This window comes from Lonchura striata, chromosome 2 (assembly GCF_050655825.1).
Source record: "Lonchura striata isolate lonStrDom1 chromosome 2, ASM5065582v1, whole genome shotgun sequence".
Taxonomy (NCBI): Eukaryota; Metazoa; Chordata; class Aves; order Passeriformes; family Estrildidae; genus Lonchura; species Lonchura striata.
The window spans coordinates 108611207-108630115 of record NC_140704.1 but is presented as its reverse complement, the minus strand read 5'-3'; the positions used below and the strand labels follow the sequence as shown (position 1 = coordinate 108630115).

The 18909-nt window shown below is 36.8% G+C and overlaps 1 protein-coding gene across 3 annotated transcripts; it reads left to right on the top strand.

The window, feature by feature from the left end:
* Positions 1–85: 85 nt before the first annotated feature.
* Positions 86–17435, top strand: NDC80 (NDC80 kinetochore complex component). 3 transcript variants are annotated; one of them, XM_085571981.1, is made up of 19 exons: positions 86–171; positions 227–395; positions 562–723; positions 1888–2102; positions 2494–2580; positions 3325–3448; positions 3576–3748; positions 4968–5070; positions 5880–5969; positions 7234–7327; positions 8457–8563; positions 9359–9503; positions 9798–10003; positions 11147–11299; positions 11558–11647; positions 12382–12474; positions 13927–14057; positions 14574–14676; positions 15028–17435. In XM_085571981.1, exons 4-19 carry the CDS (start codon positions 2002–2004, stop codon positions 15148–15150), a joined length of 1923 nt encoding a protein of 640 aa, XP_085428107.1. In that variant the 5' UTR covers positions 86–171; positions 227–395; positions 562–723; positions 1888–2001; the 3' UTR covers positions 15151–17435. The 3 variants fall into 3 exon arrangements, with proteins under 3 accessions (XP_085428107.1, XP_085428105.1, XP_085428106.1); XM_085571979.1 differs by lacking the exon at positions 562–723; XM_085571980.1 differs by lacking the exon at positions 562–723 and having other exon boundaries at positions 86–395.
* The last annotated feature ends 1474 nt before the right edge of the window (positions 17436–18909 follow it).

Below are 18909 nucleotides of genomic sequence, written 5' to 3'. Positions count from 1 at the left end.
CCCTCCATGGCCGCGGCCCGTGCCCGCCCGCCGCGCCGCCGGCCCGCGGCCCCGCCGTGACGCACTTCCGTGGCACGCCCCGCGCGACGTCCGGGCGGGCGGATTTGAATTCGCGGCGAGGCGGCGGCGCTGGCGCTAACGGCAGGGCCGGGCCGGGAGCGCGGCGGAGCAGCAGCCTCACCGCTTCACCCCCGGGACGCGTGTCCGTGCGGCCGGGAGCGGGAAGGCGGCGGAGCAGCAGCCTCACCGCTTCACCCCCGGGACGCGTGTCCGTGCGGCCGGGAGCGGGAAGGCGGCGGAGCAGCAGCCTCACCGCTTCACCCCCGGGACGCGTGTCCGTGCGGCGGCGCTGAGCCCGGGCTGCGCAGTCGCTGCTGAGTCCCCGCTCGCCTTCGGTATGGTTTAGACGCGCTCTCCGGGCGAGCCGGGGGAGCTGCGCCCAGCTCTGCCGCGCTTTGACGCTTTCTTGGGGTTCTTTTTCCTGCTGGCGTGTTGGCTCTGGCAAACTGTTCTTAAATCTCTGCTCAAACTCTGCTCTTACGGCGTCCTGGCTTATGTCAGCAGCAGTGTGGCCAGCAGGACCGGGACAGTGACAGACCCCTGTTCGCGGCACTGGTGAGGCCGCGCCGCCAGTGCTGGGCCCCTCGGTTCAGGAAGGACATTGAGGGGCTGGAGCGAGTTCAGAGAAGGGCAACGGAGCTGAGGAAGCTCCTCACAAGTCCTGTGAGTAGTGGCTGAGGGAGCTGGGGTTCTTTATCCTGGAGAAACAGAGGCTCTGGGGAGCCTTATCACTCTAGAACCACCTGAAAGGAGGCTGTACCCAGGTGAGGTCAGGATTTTCTCCCAGGCAACAAGTGAGAGGACACGGTCTCAAACTGCACCAGGCTTTGGTGGGACAGTTGGAGGAATTCCTCCACAGAAAAGGCAATTATACTCTGGAATGGACTGCTGTCATGAACGAGTATGTTTGTTGCTCAATCAACCACCACTTCTACCCAGCATGGTGGTGGAGCCAGTGTCCCTGGACGTGTTTAAGGAAAGGCTGGATGTAGCACTTAGTGCCATGGTCTAGCTTACAAGGTGGTGTTTGGTCATAAGTTGGACTTGATGATCTTGCAAGTCTTTTCCAACCTAATTATTCTGTTATTCTAGAAGCTATTTTCTTGCTATGATTGTGAAAATTCATTCTCTCTGTGGTTGGCCCCAATTAAAGTGATAGAATAACGCAGATTCTTCCTCAGACAGAGTGAGGTCCTGAATGTGCTGCCCTATGAATTGAGATTGAGCTAAACTTCTGTTGTGGTTTTTGAGGTGCAACTAGAAGAAAAATTAAGCAACAGTTTATATTAATAATGTGTTTTGGTAATGTCTGTAATTGAAAGTTTTTTTATTAGTGACTAATTCATGACTTAATTCTGTGTACTTCAAATTCTCCCTTAATGCCACAGTGGGGACAATGGTATTAATATTCTAGTTTGATTGATATTCTGCATATATAGTCTGAAGGGAGCCATAGTATTATCTTAGAATAGGTTTTTCAGTTATTGTGCTATAATACTGGGAGATCAGTTGCAGATGAATGGGTAGGCACAGAATGAGCAGCTCAGGATCTGATGTATGACTGAAGTGCTATAAGCAGTACTTGTGGTAGTGTGGCCTTTTTCCCAGTGGACTGAACAGAAAAATTTCTCAAGCTCTTTTGTTTCTGGAACCTATATGTTTGAAGTGGCCAAATATAAAGAAAGGCAAACCAATAGGTTTGGAATAAGCACTGACACTTTTATTAATAGAATGGTTAATTTAAAAGGCTGTGATTGCTCTTATATATTTCTAGAGTCTAACATAATCTTTTTTCTAATTTTTTTTTTTTTTTGGTTCCATGCACAGGTCTACTTGTTTATTCTGAGCCTTTGGAAAATCATTGTGTCATTTAGAAAAGATACCCTGGATTTTCTGATACTGCTGGAATACTGAGGGCTTGTGGTTTACAGTAGAGTCAAAATGAGGCGAAGCTCAAGTATTGCTGGAAGCAGCAGTCGACAATCTATGATGGCACTGAGAGTGCAGGACAGCAACAAGATGGGCCTTCAAACACCTCAGATGTAAGTCTTGCTGGTCATGTTGCTAAAAATAAGTATATAAAACTAATTCTGAAGAGATTTGTCATAGTGTGTTTAAGTGTGAACAGCAACTGAGGGGGAAAAAAATTGAAACAGTGAGAAGAAGGCTCCTTACAGCCAAGGATGTTTACACACGTGCTCCAGTTTTGCAAAAATACTTGCTTTATTTTTATGTACCTATGTCACGTTTCAAACGGTAACACTTTGTCACATGTCTCTTAAGAGGTGGCTGGGTGCATCAGTTGACTTGACCTTTCCAAGATGTTGCTGGGATGAAGGTGCTTAGGAATATATGAGTCTGTGTATAGCTCTTGTATGAGCAAAAGATGAATTGGTGGAAATAGTCACTTGAATCCTTCTCTCTGCTCCTCAGGAAGGACAGAAGCACCTTTCGGAAGCTGAGCACAAGCAAACCTACATCTGGAGCTTCAGAAAGAAAAGTCAGCTGTTTTGGCAACAGGTATGTATAGCTTTTGTTCTCTGCACTGTAAATTAAAACAAAAATGGTCCTCTAATTTTGGTATTTTTCTTGACAGATGTTCACTATAGGGAATAATGGATCTGAGGCAAGCAGACCTTCAGGTCTGCCTTCCTTCAGTCCTTGATCACTAAACAATAATGTGTGAAGCAGGAATTGCTTTGAGACCTGGCTTTTTTTCCTTTTGGGAATGATGTGCACTGCAGACCTTAAGAGTATCTCAGTACATTTTCTTGTTTAAGGAAGAATGACATCTGAAGTATACTCTGCATTAGTTTCCTCTCTCTAAGATACAAACCTTCCAAAAATCTATAATCTTTCTGCTTAGCTCATGACTCTCTGTGTTGTAACTTCTTGATAGTACTCCAGTGTTGCAGGGGTCTATTCCTTTTAAATATTCCTTACATATTTCAGATTTTATTTACAGTCACGAACATTATTTTTTCTTCATCTTTGGGGTATTTTTCTGCTCTCTAGAAGTTTATTTCATTCAATAAAATGAAGAAAGTATTAATCTAGGATGCAGTAATCCCTCTGTTGTATGTGTGGCATTGTGGCTTCCAGGTTGATGATGTTTTTCCAGTGACCTTAAATGAAGAAAAAACTTCAAGGAACACTTTGTATAACAAATGCAAAGAAAACATAAACATAGCAATTGTTGTGACTTGAAGAGAGTTCTTCTTTCTACGTATTGTCACAAGACCTGTATTTATTATCTGTCCTTAGAATAAGTGGTGCTGGAGGGTCACGCAACAGTCAGTACGGTGTGTTTGGGACAGAAAAGATAAAGGATCCCAGGCCCCTTCATGACAAGGCATTCATCCAACAATGTATCAAAAAGCTTTGTGAGGTAACATATGAACTTATTCTGCATGTATCTTATGAGGTGTAAAATGTGCTAATCAAAATGGGTTTTTCACTTGGTTTCAACTATAAATTTCATTTAGTGACTGGTATTCCATGTTTCTTTTGCACAGTTCCTCAGTGAGAATGCTTATGTCCACAATGTTTCCATGAAATCGCTACAATCTCCATCTGTTAAGGACTTTTTAAAGATCTTCACCTTTATCTATAAATTCCTCTGCCCTTCTTATGAGCTGCCTGACTCAAAATTTGAAGAGGAAATTCCCAAAGTTTTTAAAGACCTTGGGTAAGATGATTATTGTTAGTCTCCTGGGCTGAATAGATATGCTATGGCTAGAAATTTAGAAGCTAAGAATTCTGCATTGATAGCTGAGAAGAATGGATATTTTTCTTTATTCAAATGAGATTCTAAAAGTACAACGTGCTGATTGTTTTGTTTCACTTTTGTTTAGCTCTAGGTTTGCTCTCTTATTTTCGGTGTCTGATAAACATTTTATATTCGAACTTGCAGAACATTTTATATTTTATATTTGAACTTGCAGAACTATACACTCTTGGAATCTTGCTTTGGAATGTAAAATTTAATTGATTATTTGTATAAAACTTTGAAAGACAAGACACAATTTTCTTTTACAGACCATTCTGTTAGAATCTCAGAGCTAAAATTTCCAGAATTCCCAGAATCAAGACAATTCAATTTACTTTAGTTTACACAAATTTAATTTAGTTTAAAATATATTTTTCCTGCAATTTTTCTCATTCTGCTTTCAAAGCAGAATGTGAAAATAACAAAAATTACTGTCGAGGTGAGACAAACACTAAGTTGCTGAGTGGTTTATTGCTGAATTTGTTCAGTGCTAGAAATCATTAATGCCCCAATGGTTTCCAGAAAAGAAAATCCTCTACTTGTTGATAATTGTGAATTTTCAGTCTCGTTTAAAAAAAAAAAAAAGTGTGTTTTACTCCTGTAGATTTGAACCCATGATAGTGTGAAAGTGCCAGGGCTCCTTAAATGTTTTGTTCACTTTTCAGCATTTTAATAAAATTGTGTTTTAATCTGTAACATTTAAAACTGTTGACCTAGCTTGAAATGTTGAAAAGGATTATACTCTGCTGCACCAAGAGTGTAATTCTGGACAAAATTACTAATCCTGACAAGTCACTTAAAGTTTTGGGAGTTCAAGGAGTATCTGGATGACACTTTTGATCATATGGTTTGAAGGCAGTCCTATGAGGAGCAGGGAGTTGGATTTGTTGATCCTTTGGGATCCCTTTCAAACCAAGATATTCTATGAATCACAAAATGAGATGCGCATGATATTGAATAAAATAGTGCTGTAAGAGCTCAACTTACTTCCTTTGAAGTACAATAGAGTTGAGTTTGCTCTTTCTTCTGGGCTTTCATCTCCATATAAAAATGTGCTGCTTTATTTTCAAAATGTGCTGGTTTGTTTTCATCACTGTCTGCCACAGTTATTAAAAATGTATCTTCCTTGGCCTTACAGGTACCCCTTTGCTCTGTCAAAAAGCTCCATGTACACTGTGGGAGCACCACACACCTGGCCTCAGATAGTGGCAGCTTTGGTTTGGCTAATTGATTGTGTCAAGGTAATGTTTGTCTTAAATATTTTCCCTTTCCAGGCTGAAATGTTAATTTTAATACAGATCTAGTAAATATTTTCTACTTATCTCCTTGTTTAACATAAATATGAACTTATATGTTCTTAGCTGTCATCTGGGAGCTGGCCCTTAGCCTTATATTTAGTAACTGTTAAAGTGAGCTTTTCATGTTTTATTGTGATAATTTTTTTCTTTAAATGTATGCACTATGTAAATTCATGTATAAAAAAAGGTGGAGAAATGCTGATTTATACATACATTAAATGTGAAAAGTTAATGAGTATAATCATTGAATAGAATGTGTATCTTCAGTGCAAATGTTGTGGCATCTGCCATTCTTTCCTAAATTTGAAATCTAAGCATGGCATTTTCAGTGGAAATTATTCAAATGTCCTGTGATTCTGATACAAAGTGGCGAGTTTTGTATTTGGGGGTAATGTTTTTATTTAATTTTGGTTTTGTTTGGTTTGAGTTTTTTAGTAGTGTTGGCTGTTGTTGCTGCCAGCTCAGGTCTGAGCAAAATTTGACATCTGTCACAGAAGTTGACCACTGCTGAGCTGAGCACTCATGAAAATTCTGTCCTTTTTTTGCTCAAAAGACACAAGACAATTTGGCAGCCTTGACTGTCCACTTCATGCCTCCTTACCTGTGCGTTTAGTCAACTCAACACAGGCTCATTCCAGCCTGCTTGCTGAAATCCTAATACATTGTTACTCTGCTTCTTTTCATGAAACCAATATGAAAACCTAATGGATGTCTTCACATTTGTTCTTTGTGTGTGCACTTCTGTTTTTCAGCTGTACAATGCCATCAGGGAAAATGCACCATCATTCGATGACAGACAGAGCTGGGGAGGAGAGACAGATGATGGAATTGTACATAATAAGGTACCATAAAGGAAATTAGAACCAGAATTGCTCAACTGAATTTTGCCACGTGATGTAACAACACAATTTAAATACAGTTTAGATTGTTGTGTCCAGTGTTTATAGATTCTGTTTCCTTTTATATTCACAATGCTTTCGAGGAAGTAGAGTAGTATTATCTAAAAAACCTGATCAACTATTTCCTGAGCAGGTATCATGGCCAGTCTATTGGTGAAGACTGGGTATTAAACAAAATATTCTCCTTATTTTATATTCACCTTATTCTCCAAGTATCTACTGTTTCAGTTCTCCTTTGTGAAGAAAGGGAATAACTATGCTGTTTATTGTTTTAGTAGAGGTTCTGATATATTTTGCTTTAGCACTCAAGACTTCTGATGTTAACAGCAGTGCAGTGCAAAGACAGAGACTGAATTCTAAATATAGTGACTTGTGTCAATACCTACTCAGTTTACTGTGTAAAAATTAGTTGTAAAGTTTTATTTCTGAGCCACAAAATAGGGTGGCAGTGTAATTCAGGCTCTTAAAAATCCAACAGCTTGCTTTCTTTTTAATTGATCATGGATTATTAGTACTACTCAGATATAACTCAGTGTTAATTCACAGCATGTGTTTGGAGAGGGTCGCATTATAAGCTAAAACATTTAATTAGAAATTGCAAAAATAAAGTAAAATCACAATTTTGTACTAAGTTTGCAACATGATGGTTGTCAAGTAAAACTGCTTTTCAACTAAATATATTCTTCTACATTGACACTTATGCATATATGTTGATACAAAATTCACAATACTGGTGTAATTGCTTCTGAAACTTCTGTAACTTAGGGTCTAGCAAATTCTTTTTGCATAATCTTTCATTATAGGTAAGTACTTTGACATCTGCAGATCTGAATTGTAATGGTCATATTTATTGAAGAGGTCTGTTAAAGAGATCTCCAGTTTCCATAAACTAGCCTGAGAGAATCATATGCATCAAGATGAAAAAATCTTAAATATTGTACCTACAATCCTTCTTAAATATCCCAGAAAAATACAGTATTCCCAGATCTTTCTTAATGTTAATTATAGGTGTCTCCTTCTGCCTGAATATAATCTGTTGACATTCTATGTTCAAAGGGAGCAAAAAGTTTAAGTTTATGAAAGTACAATCAAAGCATTGAAAGATATTTTGGTGTCTGTTAATTTCACTGATTGAGTAGCTTTAGACTATCCAGAGATTTTACAGGCCTTGGAATTGTTGAAATGAAAGATTTTAAATTGTTTTCAGCTTTTCATGGACTACTGTGTGAAGTGCTATGATCTTTTCATGAAAGGGAGAGATACCTTTGAAGAGTTGGATGCTGAAGTGCAGTCAAAATTAAGTAAGTTTTCAAGTTTTAAGTATTCAATTGTGTTACTGGTTTCTTTTCTCCTAGCATCAGTTTGTTCAATTTACAAGTGAAAGTGATCTAAAGGAGTCTGAAATTCCTAAGTACCTTTCCGTTACTTCAACTTAATGCTCTCTTTTTTAATATATTTTTAGTGGTACAGATGCACAGGTCATAATCTGCTATCAGCTGTAGCTGTGTCAGCTGTTTTTTTAATGGCTTTGTTACATAAAACTAGTATACAGTTCTTCAGATGTGAACTCCATCTATGCAGATGACTCTTGTCTCTGTCTGGCAAAGTTAACAATTTAAAAAAATATATATATATTTTCAGAGCATGCACACCTGATATGTAAGTTCAGTTTTTGAATGATCTGAAAACAGTCTGCAAGAGTTCCAAACTGTTGTGAGGGTTTCTGGGTGTAATTCAGCATGCACCTGTGTTTGTCTTCAGGGAGGTAGAAAATTATTAGCATTTTTTGACTCACTCATTTTACCACCTACAGAAATACAAACTGAATGTGATAACAAGGAAGAAAAATATTTCTTAATTTCTTTGCTCTCCTATGAAAACCCAGCCTAGGAGCCTTTTTTTTGCAAACTGAAGCCATCAGTTCGACAGTAAACAAGCTACTGTGTACTGTTAGTGGATATTTGGAAGAAATAATCATCCCGTTGTTTGGCAAAGGCCAAGTGAAGTTAGGGAAAAGATGTCTCAAGAAGCAAGGAAGTATATAGATAAGAAAGAGGTTGTTAAATAAGTTTGATTTGTTCTAGCTTCAGAAGGTAGTCCTGACTTGTATACTCTCCTGTGGTGTGAACTGTATGAGAGTTTGGAAACCCTTACCACTTGGGAGTGACTTTGACACGAGGACTCTTTCTGACATAAGGACTGAGAAACCCATTTCTCTTCTTGTTTTGGGACTTTTGCCTGGTTGCGTTTTAACTAAAGGTTTTTCTGATAAGTTGATAAGTTTCTTGGTTGTTTTTAGTTATTTCTTTAGTGTAAAATAATTATCCAGATAATGGGTATTTACTGTGCTGAAGCTAAAGTTCAGATAGTCAAAATAGGTGGTGCTATTGAGATGAATTTGTAACCCCACTCTCTTCTGCTCTCCCACAGAGGATTTATTTAATATAGATCCATTCCAGATTGAAAGCTTAGCAGCTGAAAACAAAAGACTTCAAGAAGAGATTGCAAGACTAGAAAAAGAAAAGGAAAGTGAGCCGGTTAGTAAATTTGGTGTCCGTTTTTTATGGTGGAGTTGAATTTTATAATATTGACCATTTCTGAATGAAGACACTTAACGATACATAACAAATGGAAAACTCTCAGTGCTTTGAGATTTTGATTAGGCCAGGTTTTTACAGACTCTATACCATTATAGAACAATGTTTTTTGTGTGGAGTGTTCAGTCACTATTTGTTCAGTAATGTGCAGATTTTTCCAGGTAATAAGGTATTGTCTGAAATATTGATAAAATACTTGAACCACTTTTTTTAATATAAATTTCAACCTTATTTTTCAAATCTGTTAGTATGAGGCATGGGATTCAGTGGTAACAATATATTTTATGGAAAATATTTTGCTTGAAAAGATGGATTCAGCTTTTAATGCGTCATGAGTTTAAAAATGGATTAGCAGCTATGCAGGTGGCAAATGGAGACTCCTGCCAACTGTGCAAAATGTGCAGAGTTTATTCCTGGCCTTCCATGCCCTCATTTTATCTGTCATCCATATATTATTAGAGTTGTGAACTACCTGTAGTAAGAATTGTCTAAATGTAGTATCTGATGCTAATGAGAGACAATGCTGAAATGCAAGAATCTTTTCATCCTTCTTTGCTGTTATTTTAAAGGTGTTTGACTTGACTTAGCTGTCACAGAGATAAAAAAATTGTTAAAGTTCTTTAGTTTTATATTTATGCTATTGCTATTGACCAGTTACTCTACTGTCTTATCTGAAAGTGAAGTCATTATTTTATATTTATCCAAGAGTGGTTGTTCTTTTCACACATTTCCTAGGATCGTAGAGTGACGCTACGAAATGTGAAATCATCTCTTCAAGCAGATGTCCAGAAATACCAGGCTTATTTGACTAATCTGGAATCTCATGTAGCCATCCTTGATCAAAAGTTGGAAAGTGTTCATGATGAAGTTGAGACAGCAGGTAAGGAGGCCTTGATTACAGTCAGGAGAGTGGAGCTACAAAGAACCTTCAAATAATTGTAGTTCTTAGCTTGAGGACAGAGCAAGATACTTGGAATAGGATGATGCAACAAATAAACTTTCCAGAATGGATTGCTAATAAAGATTTTTTTTGTCTAATAGCTCTTTGTACACTAGAGTAATGAAAGGTAATGATATGTAATAATTATGTTATTTGCTCATAAAATACAGAGGTGAGGTTTATGTATATCAGCTGGTATTTTATGTCCATTTCACAAATGTTTTATGAACTTAGAAATGGAAGTAGAAGCCATGAAGCAGGAGAATGCCCGGCTCCAGCACATCTTAGATAACCAAAAGTACTCAGCTGCGGACATTGAAAGAGTAAATCATGAGAGAAATGAGCTGCAAGAAACCATTAACAAGCTGACTAAGGAACTGGAAGCAGAGCAACATCAGCTGTGGAATGAAGAGTTAAAATATGCTAGGAATAAAGAGGCGGTATGTGAAAACCCAACTACACTCAGAGTGGCTATCAGTTTTCATCATGCAAGCTTAAAACTGGAGTCTTGATAATTTCTTTCCTAAATAATCTTACAACACCGTACATGTATCTAACCAGACAAAGCTGACAAGAATGGCCTCTTTTTACAATATCTCTGAAAAAAGTGGGTTTTTTTCCCTTTTTTCGTTTGTGCTTAATGGAAATGTGTATTTTTTTTCTGCATCATAAGAGATGTATATAGATTATGAAGCATTGTCAACTCTCACTGCTATAGCATTAAGAGCTTTGATAACATTTCCATGCCATTGCTTTAATAACACAAGAAGTTACAGGCTAATGTTAATATTTCAGAGCAAGGAAGTAAGGCAAAACTAATTAATCAATAGCTTTGCATGCATTTAGAGCCTGATTAGTTCTTTGTGTAGAAGTTGTAACAGCTTTCAAGGGCCAAGTTCAATCCCTTCAAACAGAATGAAAAGTTATAGTCCTGTAAGTGATGGGATTTAAAAACTTCTGCGTTGTCAACTGGAGAACTAAAGAAAAAAGTTTCAAATATATTTGGTAGGCTTACCCTTTATCAAGCATTTGTCTTAACTTAAATCCTCATGTGCAAGTATGAAGCATGTAAAACTGGAAAAAAACTCTTGGGTTCTTCAATTTTTAATTTAATAACACTCATTAATTAGAAATCAGAGCATTTAATAAGCTTTGTTTAGTTGTATGCTCAAGTTAGTTTGTTGTTAGGATGTGTGGCTGTGTGGAATTTCCTGTCAAAGCTAATGAGAGAAGGTGTATTGAACTGATGACCAGTCATTGGTTTAGTATTATTTTCCAGCATGTTTTTAGTTTCCTATGAGCTAATTCTCAAGAACTTGAGGCAGGAAAAATGGCAGATGAATATGGAAAACCACAGGTGAAACCATTCAGTGTGCAAACTCTGAAAGAATCATAGAGTAGTATCTAATGCAGCAAACTGCTGGACTGGCATTGCAGAGAGCTCTTGAATACTGTGGAGTAACAAGGAATCATGGCTATAGAGAGCAACTCAGGAATTCGTTTAAAGTACTATATGAATACTTCTTGCAAAGCTTTTCACTTGTATCTCTTCTATGATTTCTGCCCTTTTCTCCTCTGAGCAGATTGAAATGCAATTGGCAGAGTATCATAAACTGGCTCGAAAGCTGAAATTAATTCCAGCAAGTGTTGAGAATTCCAAAGGCTGCAACTTTGAGATTCAGTTTAATCCTGAGGAAGGACCAAATTGCCTAGCCAAATACAGAGCTGAGATCAAGGTAAGTGGAGTCAACACTGAAGGCTTTAGTTACCACTCACAAAATATATGTGTTTTTTTTGGAAATGCTGGGAAGGTCCCTCAATCTCACAATGAAATGTCTTTGAAAAGCTTGTGTGATGAGTCACCATAATGACATTGTAGGATGTGAAAGAAATTTGGTATTGGAGAATACAGTAGCCCAAAAAAAATAAAGGGGTGCATCTTAGTTCAAATAAGCAAATTGTACTTGTCAGATCTTTTTGTATGCATATTACAGGCGCCCCTTGTGAGGATCATCAATGAGACTGAGGAAGAAATTAGTAAAGCTACTGAATGGAAAATTACTTTGAAAGAATCTTTGGATCAGGTGCGTTGGTTAATGGAGATTAGGACTAAGATACCAACCTAAAAACCTTATCTGCTGCTTTAATTCAACCTTTTGCATGGGTAAAGTGTAAAGTGATGGGTTGGTTTCTTGGATTGGTTGGGGTTTTTCTGAGGACAAGTAGAGGGGGAGAAGCTGTGAGAAAACTGCTTTAATTGTGATGGAACCTAGAAGTTTTTCTAAGAACTGGGGTCTTCGTTGGTTGAAATATTGTGTATTCTCTGAATTAAAGTTTACGTAGCTTACGTATATTTGACTATAAACATTGGAAGTATTTGTTTTTAATAAGTTGTCCGGACTGAAAGAAGGAGAATTTTATTTCCTTGTTCTTCTACCTTTACCTCGTGCTCAGTTTTTATTGCTGAGCATGATGTTATGTGGTATGGAAGGTCCTCTTGGCCAGCTGGCCTGGCTATGCATTTCCCAGTCTCTTGCCTATCCATACCCTACTCTCTGATGGCTCTGGGAGGGATAGAAAGCCTTGGAATGCTGTGCTAGTACTATTCAGCAGTAGCCAAACCAGTGGTGTGTTACCAGCACTGGTTTAGCCCCTTATCCAAAACAAAGCATAATACAGGCTGCTATGAAGAAAGGTAATGCCATTCCAGCCTACCCTAATTGTTTTTTGGAAGCTACCAGGTGCAGTTTGTGATGGCATGGATTTATATGTTGGCATTCTTTTTGAACCATATTTCCTTGGTATGTTTTCATCCTAGGTGAACGTAATGCTAGAGGACAAGAAACGCAGTGTGAAAATGCTGACAGAAGAAGCTGAAAAGCTGGATGATCTCTACCAGCAGAAGCTTAAGGTAGAACTACTTACAGCTTGATGACAACTTATCCTTAATGATACCCTTATCTTTAATTTTTGTATTTATAGTTAAGCTTTTGGGTTGTATTTTTGTTTGGACTTCTGCCTTTGCCTTCTTCCCTTCCTCCTACAGGATTTTTTCATTCTTTTCAGAAAAGTGATTTGGCTACTGCCTTAACTGAATCGGTTTTCACTTTCTTGTAAGAGAATCTGGCATCATACTGTAATAGACACTGTAAATCATAAATTACTGCATCCAGTAATAAAAGCAGCAACATTCATCTGACCTCAGGATGTCTCTGGGCACGTGCTTGAAGGAAATTTTAGGATTAACAGCATCTGTCTTGTATAATCAATTTGCATATAATAAATACAGTTACAGTTTTTAGTAAACATGCTTAAGTAGCTTCTGTAAAAACTAAGGAAAACATTGACCAAGAGCATGTTAAATTGTTTTAATTATCTCAAACTGTTGCTTCCTTTAGCTTCCTTTCCCAACACAGGAGTAGCCCCTATCCTTTTCCTCACTTGCAGTTCAGCAACAAAACATAGCCCTCTCTGTTAACAACTGAGTGGCTATTTTGGTACCTCCCAGCTTCTCTGACAACACTGCTTTAGTGGGGCTGTGGTGCCCTGCAGAAAAATGTTCTTTGAACTAAGCCAGTATTTACCATATATGCTCTTGCAAATCCAAATTTCTGTGCTATAGCCATGAAACAGGGTTATTTCACTGCTAATACCTGCTGAGGCAGGTATGTATAGGTATATAAAGGCAATTAATTTATTTTATATTTTTCAAAACCACATGACACTTAGCTTTTGATCTGTGTTTTCTCTAAAGTTAAGCTTATAAAATACACACTTGCCACCGGATGTTTGTAATAAGAGGAATTACATGACTATGTCTTGTAATTTTTAAAATGTTGTTTGTAAGTCTTAAGTATGGAAATTATTTTTGAAGGCTGTTTCAGTAATCTACCAGAATTTCATGTTGAGTTGACATCAGAATTTTGTTTGGTTTTGTAGATTGTATAGCATCAACAATGTCATTCTCCTTGATGAGATTATTACTTGAATTGTACTCTCAGGCAAAAAGGAAAAGCTATTTTCTTACTCAAATGTGGTTGTATTTTCTATTATCTAAACAACACTTTTTGAGTTTGAATCTGAAGGGAAAATAGCTGCAACACAGGCCCTTAAATATGTTTAGAGGAATAAAGGGATGGTTGGGCTTATTCTGGGATGGGGATAATACAGAAAATAGCTGAAACTTTAGGTTTGGGAAGGATGTCCTTGGGTTTTTTTTTTTTTATTTTTTCAGTTCGGAACTTGGACTTGTGTGAATTTTGAATTCAAGCATTAGGATGTAGTCAGATAATAGAAAGAAGGAAAAAAATCAAATTATTCCTGAGACAAGCCATTTTTTTCTCCTCTTTCCTTATGACTATAGGAGATAGAAGAGGAAGAGCAAAAATGTGCAAATGAACTGGAATCGTTAAAGAAGCATAAACAGTTACTTGAGAGTGGTGTCTATGATGGTCTCAGTGAAGCCACAAATGAATTGCATGATCTCCAAAGACAGTAAGACTTGTAACTTCCAAGTTTGTCTTGTTTATTTTGGTTTTTAAGGCCAAAGATACTCTCTTGAATTTAACATAAAGTTGTTTCAGCTTGTATCCATCTCAATGTATTAATTTCACAAGTTAATAATTGAAAGATGTTTCTACTCAACAGTGTTTTGCTAGAATATTTGTCTGATTTATTAGAACTCCTGTTTTCCATGTATTTTTTTATATGTATGTTTGTAGCAAAGAAATTAGTTTATTTCCAAACTTAAGTGACAATTAAATTTTATACCTCAAAGTCTGGAAAGAGTATTCAGACTCTAAGGTACATTGTTTCTTATCAGTTAGTGCAATACAGTCCTTTTGGTTTTTTTTATGTTGAGTATTAATATATTCTAACTTTGTTCAAATTAATACTAATAGAAAAAAAGTATGGCTAAACATAATGATAAATCAGACTTGAAGTGATTGTTTTAAATGTCAGGAATTCTCTAATTATGGATTTGACCTTCTGAGTATCTTTACTTTTTAGATATCAAGTTGTTTTGCAAACAACAACAGAAGAGAAGAGAAGAATTGGTGCTAACTTGAGTCGTCTTATAGAAACAGTTGCTACTCATATAGCATCTATAGTGGTAAGCTAGAACTTGATATTCAGAATTAAATCTTGCTAGAAACATTTGCAGCTAAACACTTGGAAATTAGAGCTTACTCTTTTTAAGGAAAAGTTATGTAGCTGCTGCACTGAGTCCATGGATTCTAGTTAAATTTTCTGACAAAACCTTTGGTATAAATAATCAGAATTGATTGTTAAATTTTAGCAGTAACATCCTGTCAGGTTAAACCTGCTTCTGGTAAATGTCTTTCAGGAAACTGTTTAACTGAAAATGGTTAACCTGTGCAATAACTAGTTAAAATGTTTTAGCAGAATCAGTAAAATACAGATTATTATGGAACTAATAAAGCTTTCCATACCTCTTTTCTAGAAATATCTTGATGAACAGAACGTGAAAATTTACAGAGAGGATGAAGAATTCATGCCTGAAGATCTATTGTCAGACTTGACCAGCATCCTAGACAGTTATAAAAAGAAGGCTGAAGGTCTCTAATCACTAGAAAGATGAAGATAAAAATGTCGCATTTCTGAAGCTCTAGTAGGGTGCCTTCTAAAGGGATGTGTGCTACCTGTGTTTAGCACTGAAATTGGTTTTAAGTGGAAGGAAGTAGTTATGAACATTCTTTGTTTTCTTGACACAAATACATTCAAGAATTAAACAATGTACTTGCATTTTGTTAAAAAAAATGCTTTGCTCAGACTTTGTACTTTTAATAGCATATGTATGCATTCAGGGCACATGCATCACAGACAGCTCACATCCTCCCCCAGGCCTTATTTTACTAGCAAGACTAAATGTAAATGTCTGTCTCCTGCTTGTTCTGTTACTATCAAACTGCACAGAGACACCTCTTACATGAGTAAAAACTCAAAACTTCTTTTGAAAAGATTAGTAATATAGTAATCTTGTAAATAATCTAGAAAAAGAAACACAGTAGTTTGAAAACCAAGTTTTGTCTTTAACTGCTTATACTCCCAGATGAAACGTCACTGAACATCTTCAATATGTGTACCTGAGAAAGTTCTAAATAGGACATCATATTAATTCTGGCTGTATATCTAATCAGTTATAGGTTTACTTCATCTTAGATACAACAAAATGGTCTAAAATGTCTGTATTCTTCTTGTTAGGCCTGTTGGACAGACTCCTTGACTTTTCTTCTTCAGGAAAGTAATAGTAAAATTAGTGTATGGCCAGCTCTGTCCAAATACTTTGAAGAAAGCAGATTGATGCTATGTGAAAGTAGTATATTTTTATCTATTCTGTGTATAATTTTGTGTTAAAAAATAAATAAAACCCAGCATTCATATCTTGGATAGTTTGTGATGGTATTTCCTAATGAAAGCATTGAAGTATTTGAGTGTTGTTTTTAGAGGTCAGACATTCAAATATACAAAGATAAAAACAATATTGCAGTTTGTTTACAGGCTTTTAGCAGCTGATAAAGGAAACTGCTCTGTAATTCTGCAATATTTGAATGAAACACAGATCCCTAGAATATACAACAAAATTTGTGTTAGACCATCTAAACACGGACTGCAAATAAAAACTGAACTGCAAATAAAAACTGAATTGTCTAATGCTAAGTTATTTTTGAAGAATGAGTTTAAAACTCAGTTGTCCTTAATATAGTGTGTGAATCTTCTGGCCCTGGTACAAGTATTTTGCTTCAGATATGATAATGATGATGTTATTTAAACTTCTAATTTTCTGTTCCTTTTTTATACTCCAGAATTTTGACAGCTAGAAGTCTTCTGAAAGGTGGGAAGTGTTTATGCTTTCTTTTATTGTCCTCTTTTCTCTTATCTTTACAGACTCTTACTTTTTGTCTTCTGTAACAAACTAGTCTTTGCTACATCCCAGTTCCTTCCCTTTGGAAGTTTTTTCCTTTTGTGATCTCTTTAACATTTTTGTTATCTAAAGCAATGTAGCAATCTAATGGAGCTGTATATGACAGCCACATTCCTTTAAACTAGGTGCTTGTTTAGGGACTATTATCTCTCTTTTTACTCCCCCATACCTGTTTGTCTCTGCTTCTGTAACTGATCTTGTGTTTTTAGCATCTGCAGGTTCCTTGCCATGTGCAGTAGTCAGTTGATTAAATGAAAGCAAAATAAATGGCATTTCCGAGGACTTTATATTAAACTTACTGAACATGGGTCAAAGAATCAAAATCATAATGCCGCTTAATGTACTGGCCAATGTAACATTCTGAAATTAAAGTAGTCCAAATAATAATAAAAAAAAATCCATGTTAGTAACATTGGCAATGTGTTATTGTTATTGGTCTATATGTCAGTTAAGCTAAACTGCCTTTAGAACCACCTCACATTTGAATCTAGCTTCTGTAAAATACTATGGGGCTGTGTGTTGTAATATAACAGATCAACTTCAGCCAGTGTTTACTAGGTCCTATGTCTTCACAATTTAAAAATTGAGGGAATTGTTAAATCCTTGTTCAACATGTTTTCCCTGTGATATATTGAAAGTCAGGCAGTTATTTTTGATTTGTGTTCTGGAATATGGCTTCTAAATTTAGGGAGTAGGCACTAGAACATAATAACTTGGTTTTGGTTTTGTTTCTTTATTGGAATATAAAGTCTTAATGAGAAAGTACCATGGCACCTGTACATTTCAGTAGTATGAGTCATTTGTAAATGTTGGCTCTTGTGTAGATACAGTTGCCTCATTTAGTGCTAGTGTACCTTTTGTACAGTTTAATGTGTCAATTTTTGTATTCTTATACTCAATAAAGTTTCTTATGCCTGTTTCTATAATGGACTGATTCTTAGTGCAAGTGTAGAAATATGACATATAATCCCAATCATCTGACTTTCCTCAAGGAACTAGATAATCATTTTAGCAGCTGCTACTAATTCCCTGGCTCTCCTTACTGTTGGAACATGCATTGTGTAGAGAAAAAATAAAATACAGAAACATCTTCATATAAGATTTAGAGGAACAAAAATTGCTTTAACCTTTTTAAAAATAAATGGCTTTTAAAAAATTCTTAGGAACATAGGGCCAAGCTGCTTTGACAATGATTTATGTAAGTGTCCTTTTGGCATTAATCTCGCCAACCAGCCTTTTGCTATCTTCGTATTACATAAGTATTTCCTTTACAAACCACCCTTGCATTTGTTTTATTATTATTATTTAGCTATAAAAAAGAACACTTGATGCTGTAGAAGCATGCTGGAAGTCTGTAGCTTTCTTCTTTTTCCTGTGGTGCATTTTTTTTTATATTTTGTTGTCAGAAACTCATCACCATCAAGAACGTGGTAGTTCTTTCTTGGGAGTATTTCTTGAGTGCATCATGTAGATTCATTCAGATTGGATTAACACTGAGTCCAACTGTTAATCCAACACTGCCCAGTCCACCACTCAACCAGGTCTGAGTGCCACATCCTCATGATTTATACATACCTCCAGGGCTGGTGATTCAACCACTTCCTTGAGCAGCCTGTTCCGATGCTTGACAACTCCTGCTGTGAAGAAATTTTTCCTAATAGCCAATATAAACCTCCTCTACTTCAACCTGTGCCTGCTCAGGCTTTAACTTAAATGAAGCTTCTGCAATGGTCTTCATTGGTTTTGCCAACACAAAGTATGGCATGCCTATGCAAGCCTTTAGTTCTGAGCTGGGTAACAATTTGTGCTCTGTGGTTCTGTAATACTTCCAATAATTTGCCTGCTCTGGCCTTTTATGGGAGCTCTCATCCCTGCTCTAACTTCTGTGGTAGAATTAAAAAAACAGCTATATTTTTTTATCTACTTTTTTGAAAGTAAGAAAGAAAAAGTCAATAGCTAAAGACATTCTCTTTTCACTAACAGGGCAACTCCCTCAGTGCAATGCTCTATTAAAAAAGGAAGACTCTGGTCTCTCATGCTAAATGTAAAGCAATGGAGATTTTGTTAACAAGGGTATTGCCTATTCATTGCTAATCTACAGGCATGCAATTATGCTGAGCACTGCAAGCAATCTGAAGAGACTATATAAACAATCTTTCCATTCTTCTTTGGGTTGCACTAGTTTGCTTTAATACTGAAAACCTTAATGTGTCCTCTAGAGCCATTTAACCTTCCTCTTTTGGCAGTAGTACAGAACAGGGAATTTACCTGTTTTTTTTAATACTTCCTGTCTACAGATTCTTGGCTGTGAAAAGTGCCTGGTATGATGTATCACTGAGTCTTTTTTTCTTGGAAAGCTCTCCATCATATAGGGCTATTGAATCTTCATCAGGATTTTGC

What these genes read in the sequence shown, in the direction of transcription:
- NDC80 (XM_085571979.1), top strand. Translation starts at nt 2,002, where the DNA reads ATGAGGCGAAGCTCAAGTATTGCTGGAAGCAGCAGTCGACAATCTATG. An exon ending in ATGGAATTGTACATAATAAG is followed by an intron (nt 5,970 to 7,233) that starts GTACCATAAAGG and finishes AATTGTTTTCAG; the next exon opens with CTTTTCATGGACTACTGTGT. An exon ending in TGATGAAGTTGAGACAGCAG is followed by an intron (nt 9,504 to 9,797) that starts GTAAGGAGGCCT and finishes TTATGAACTTAG; the next exon opens with AAATGGAAGTAGAAGCCATG.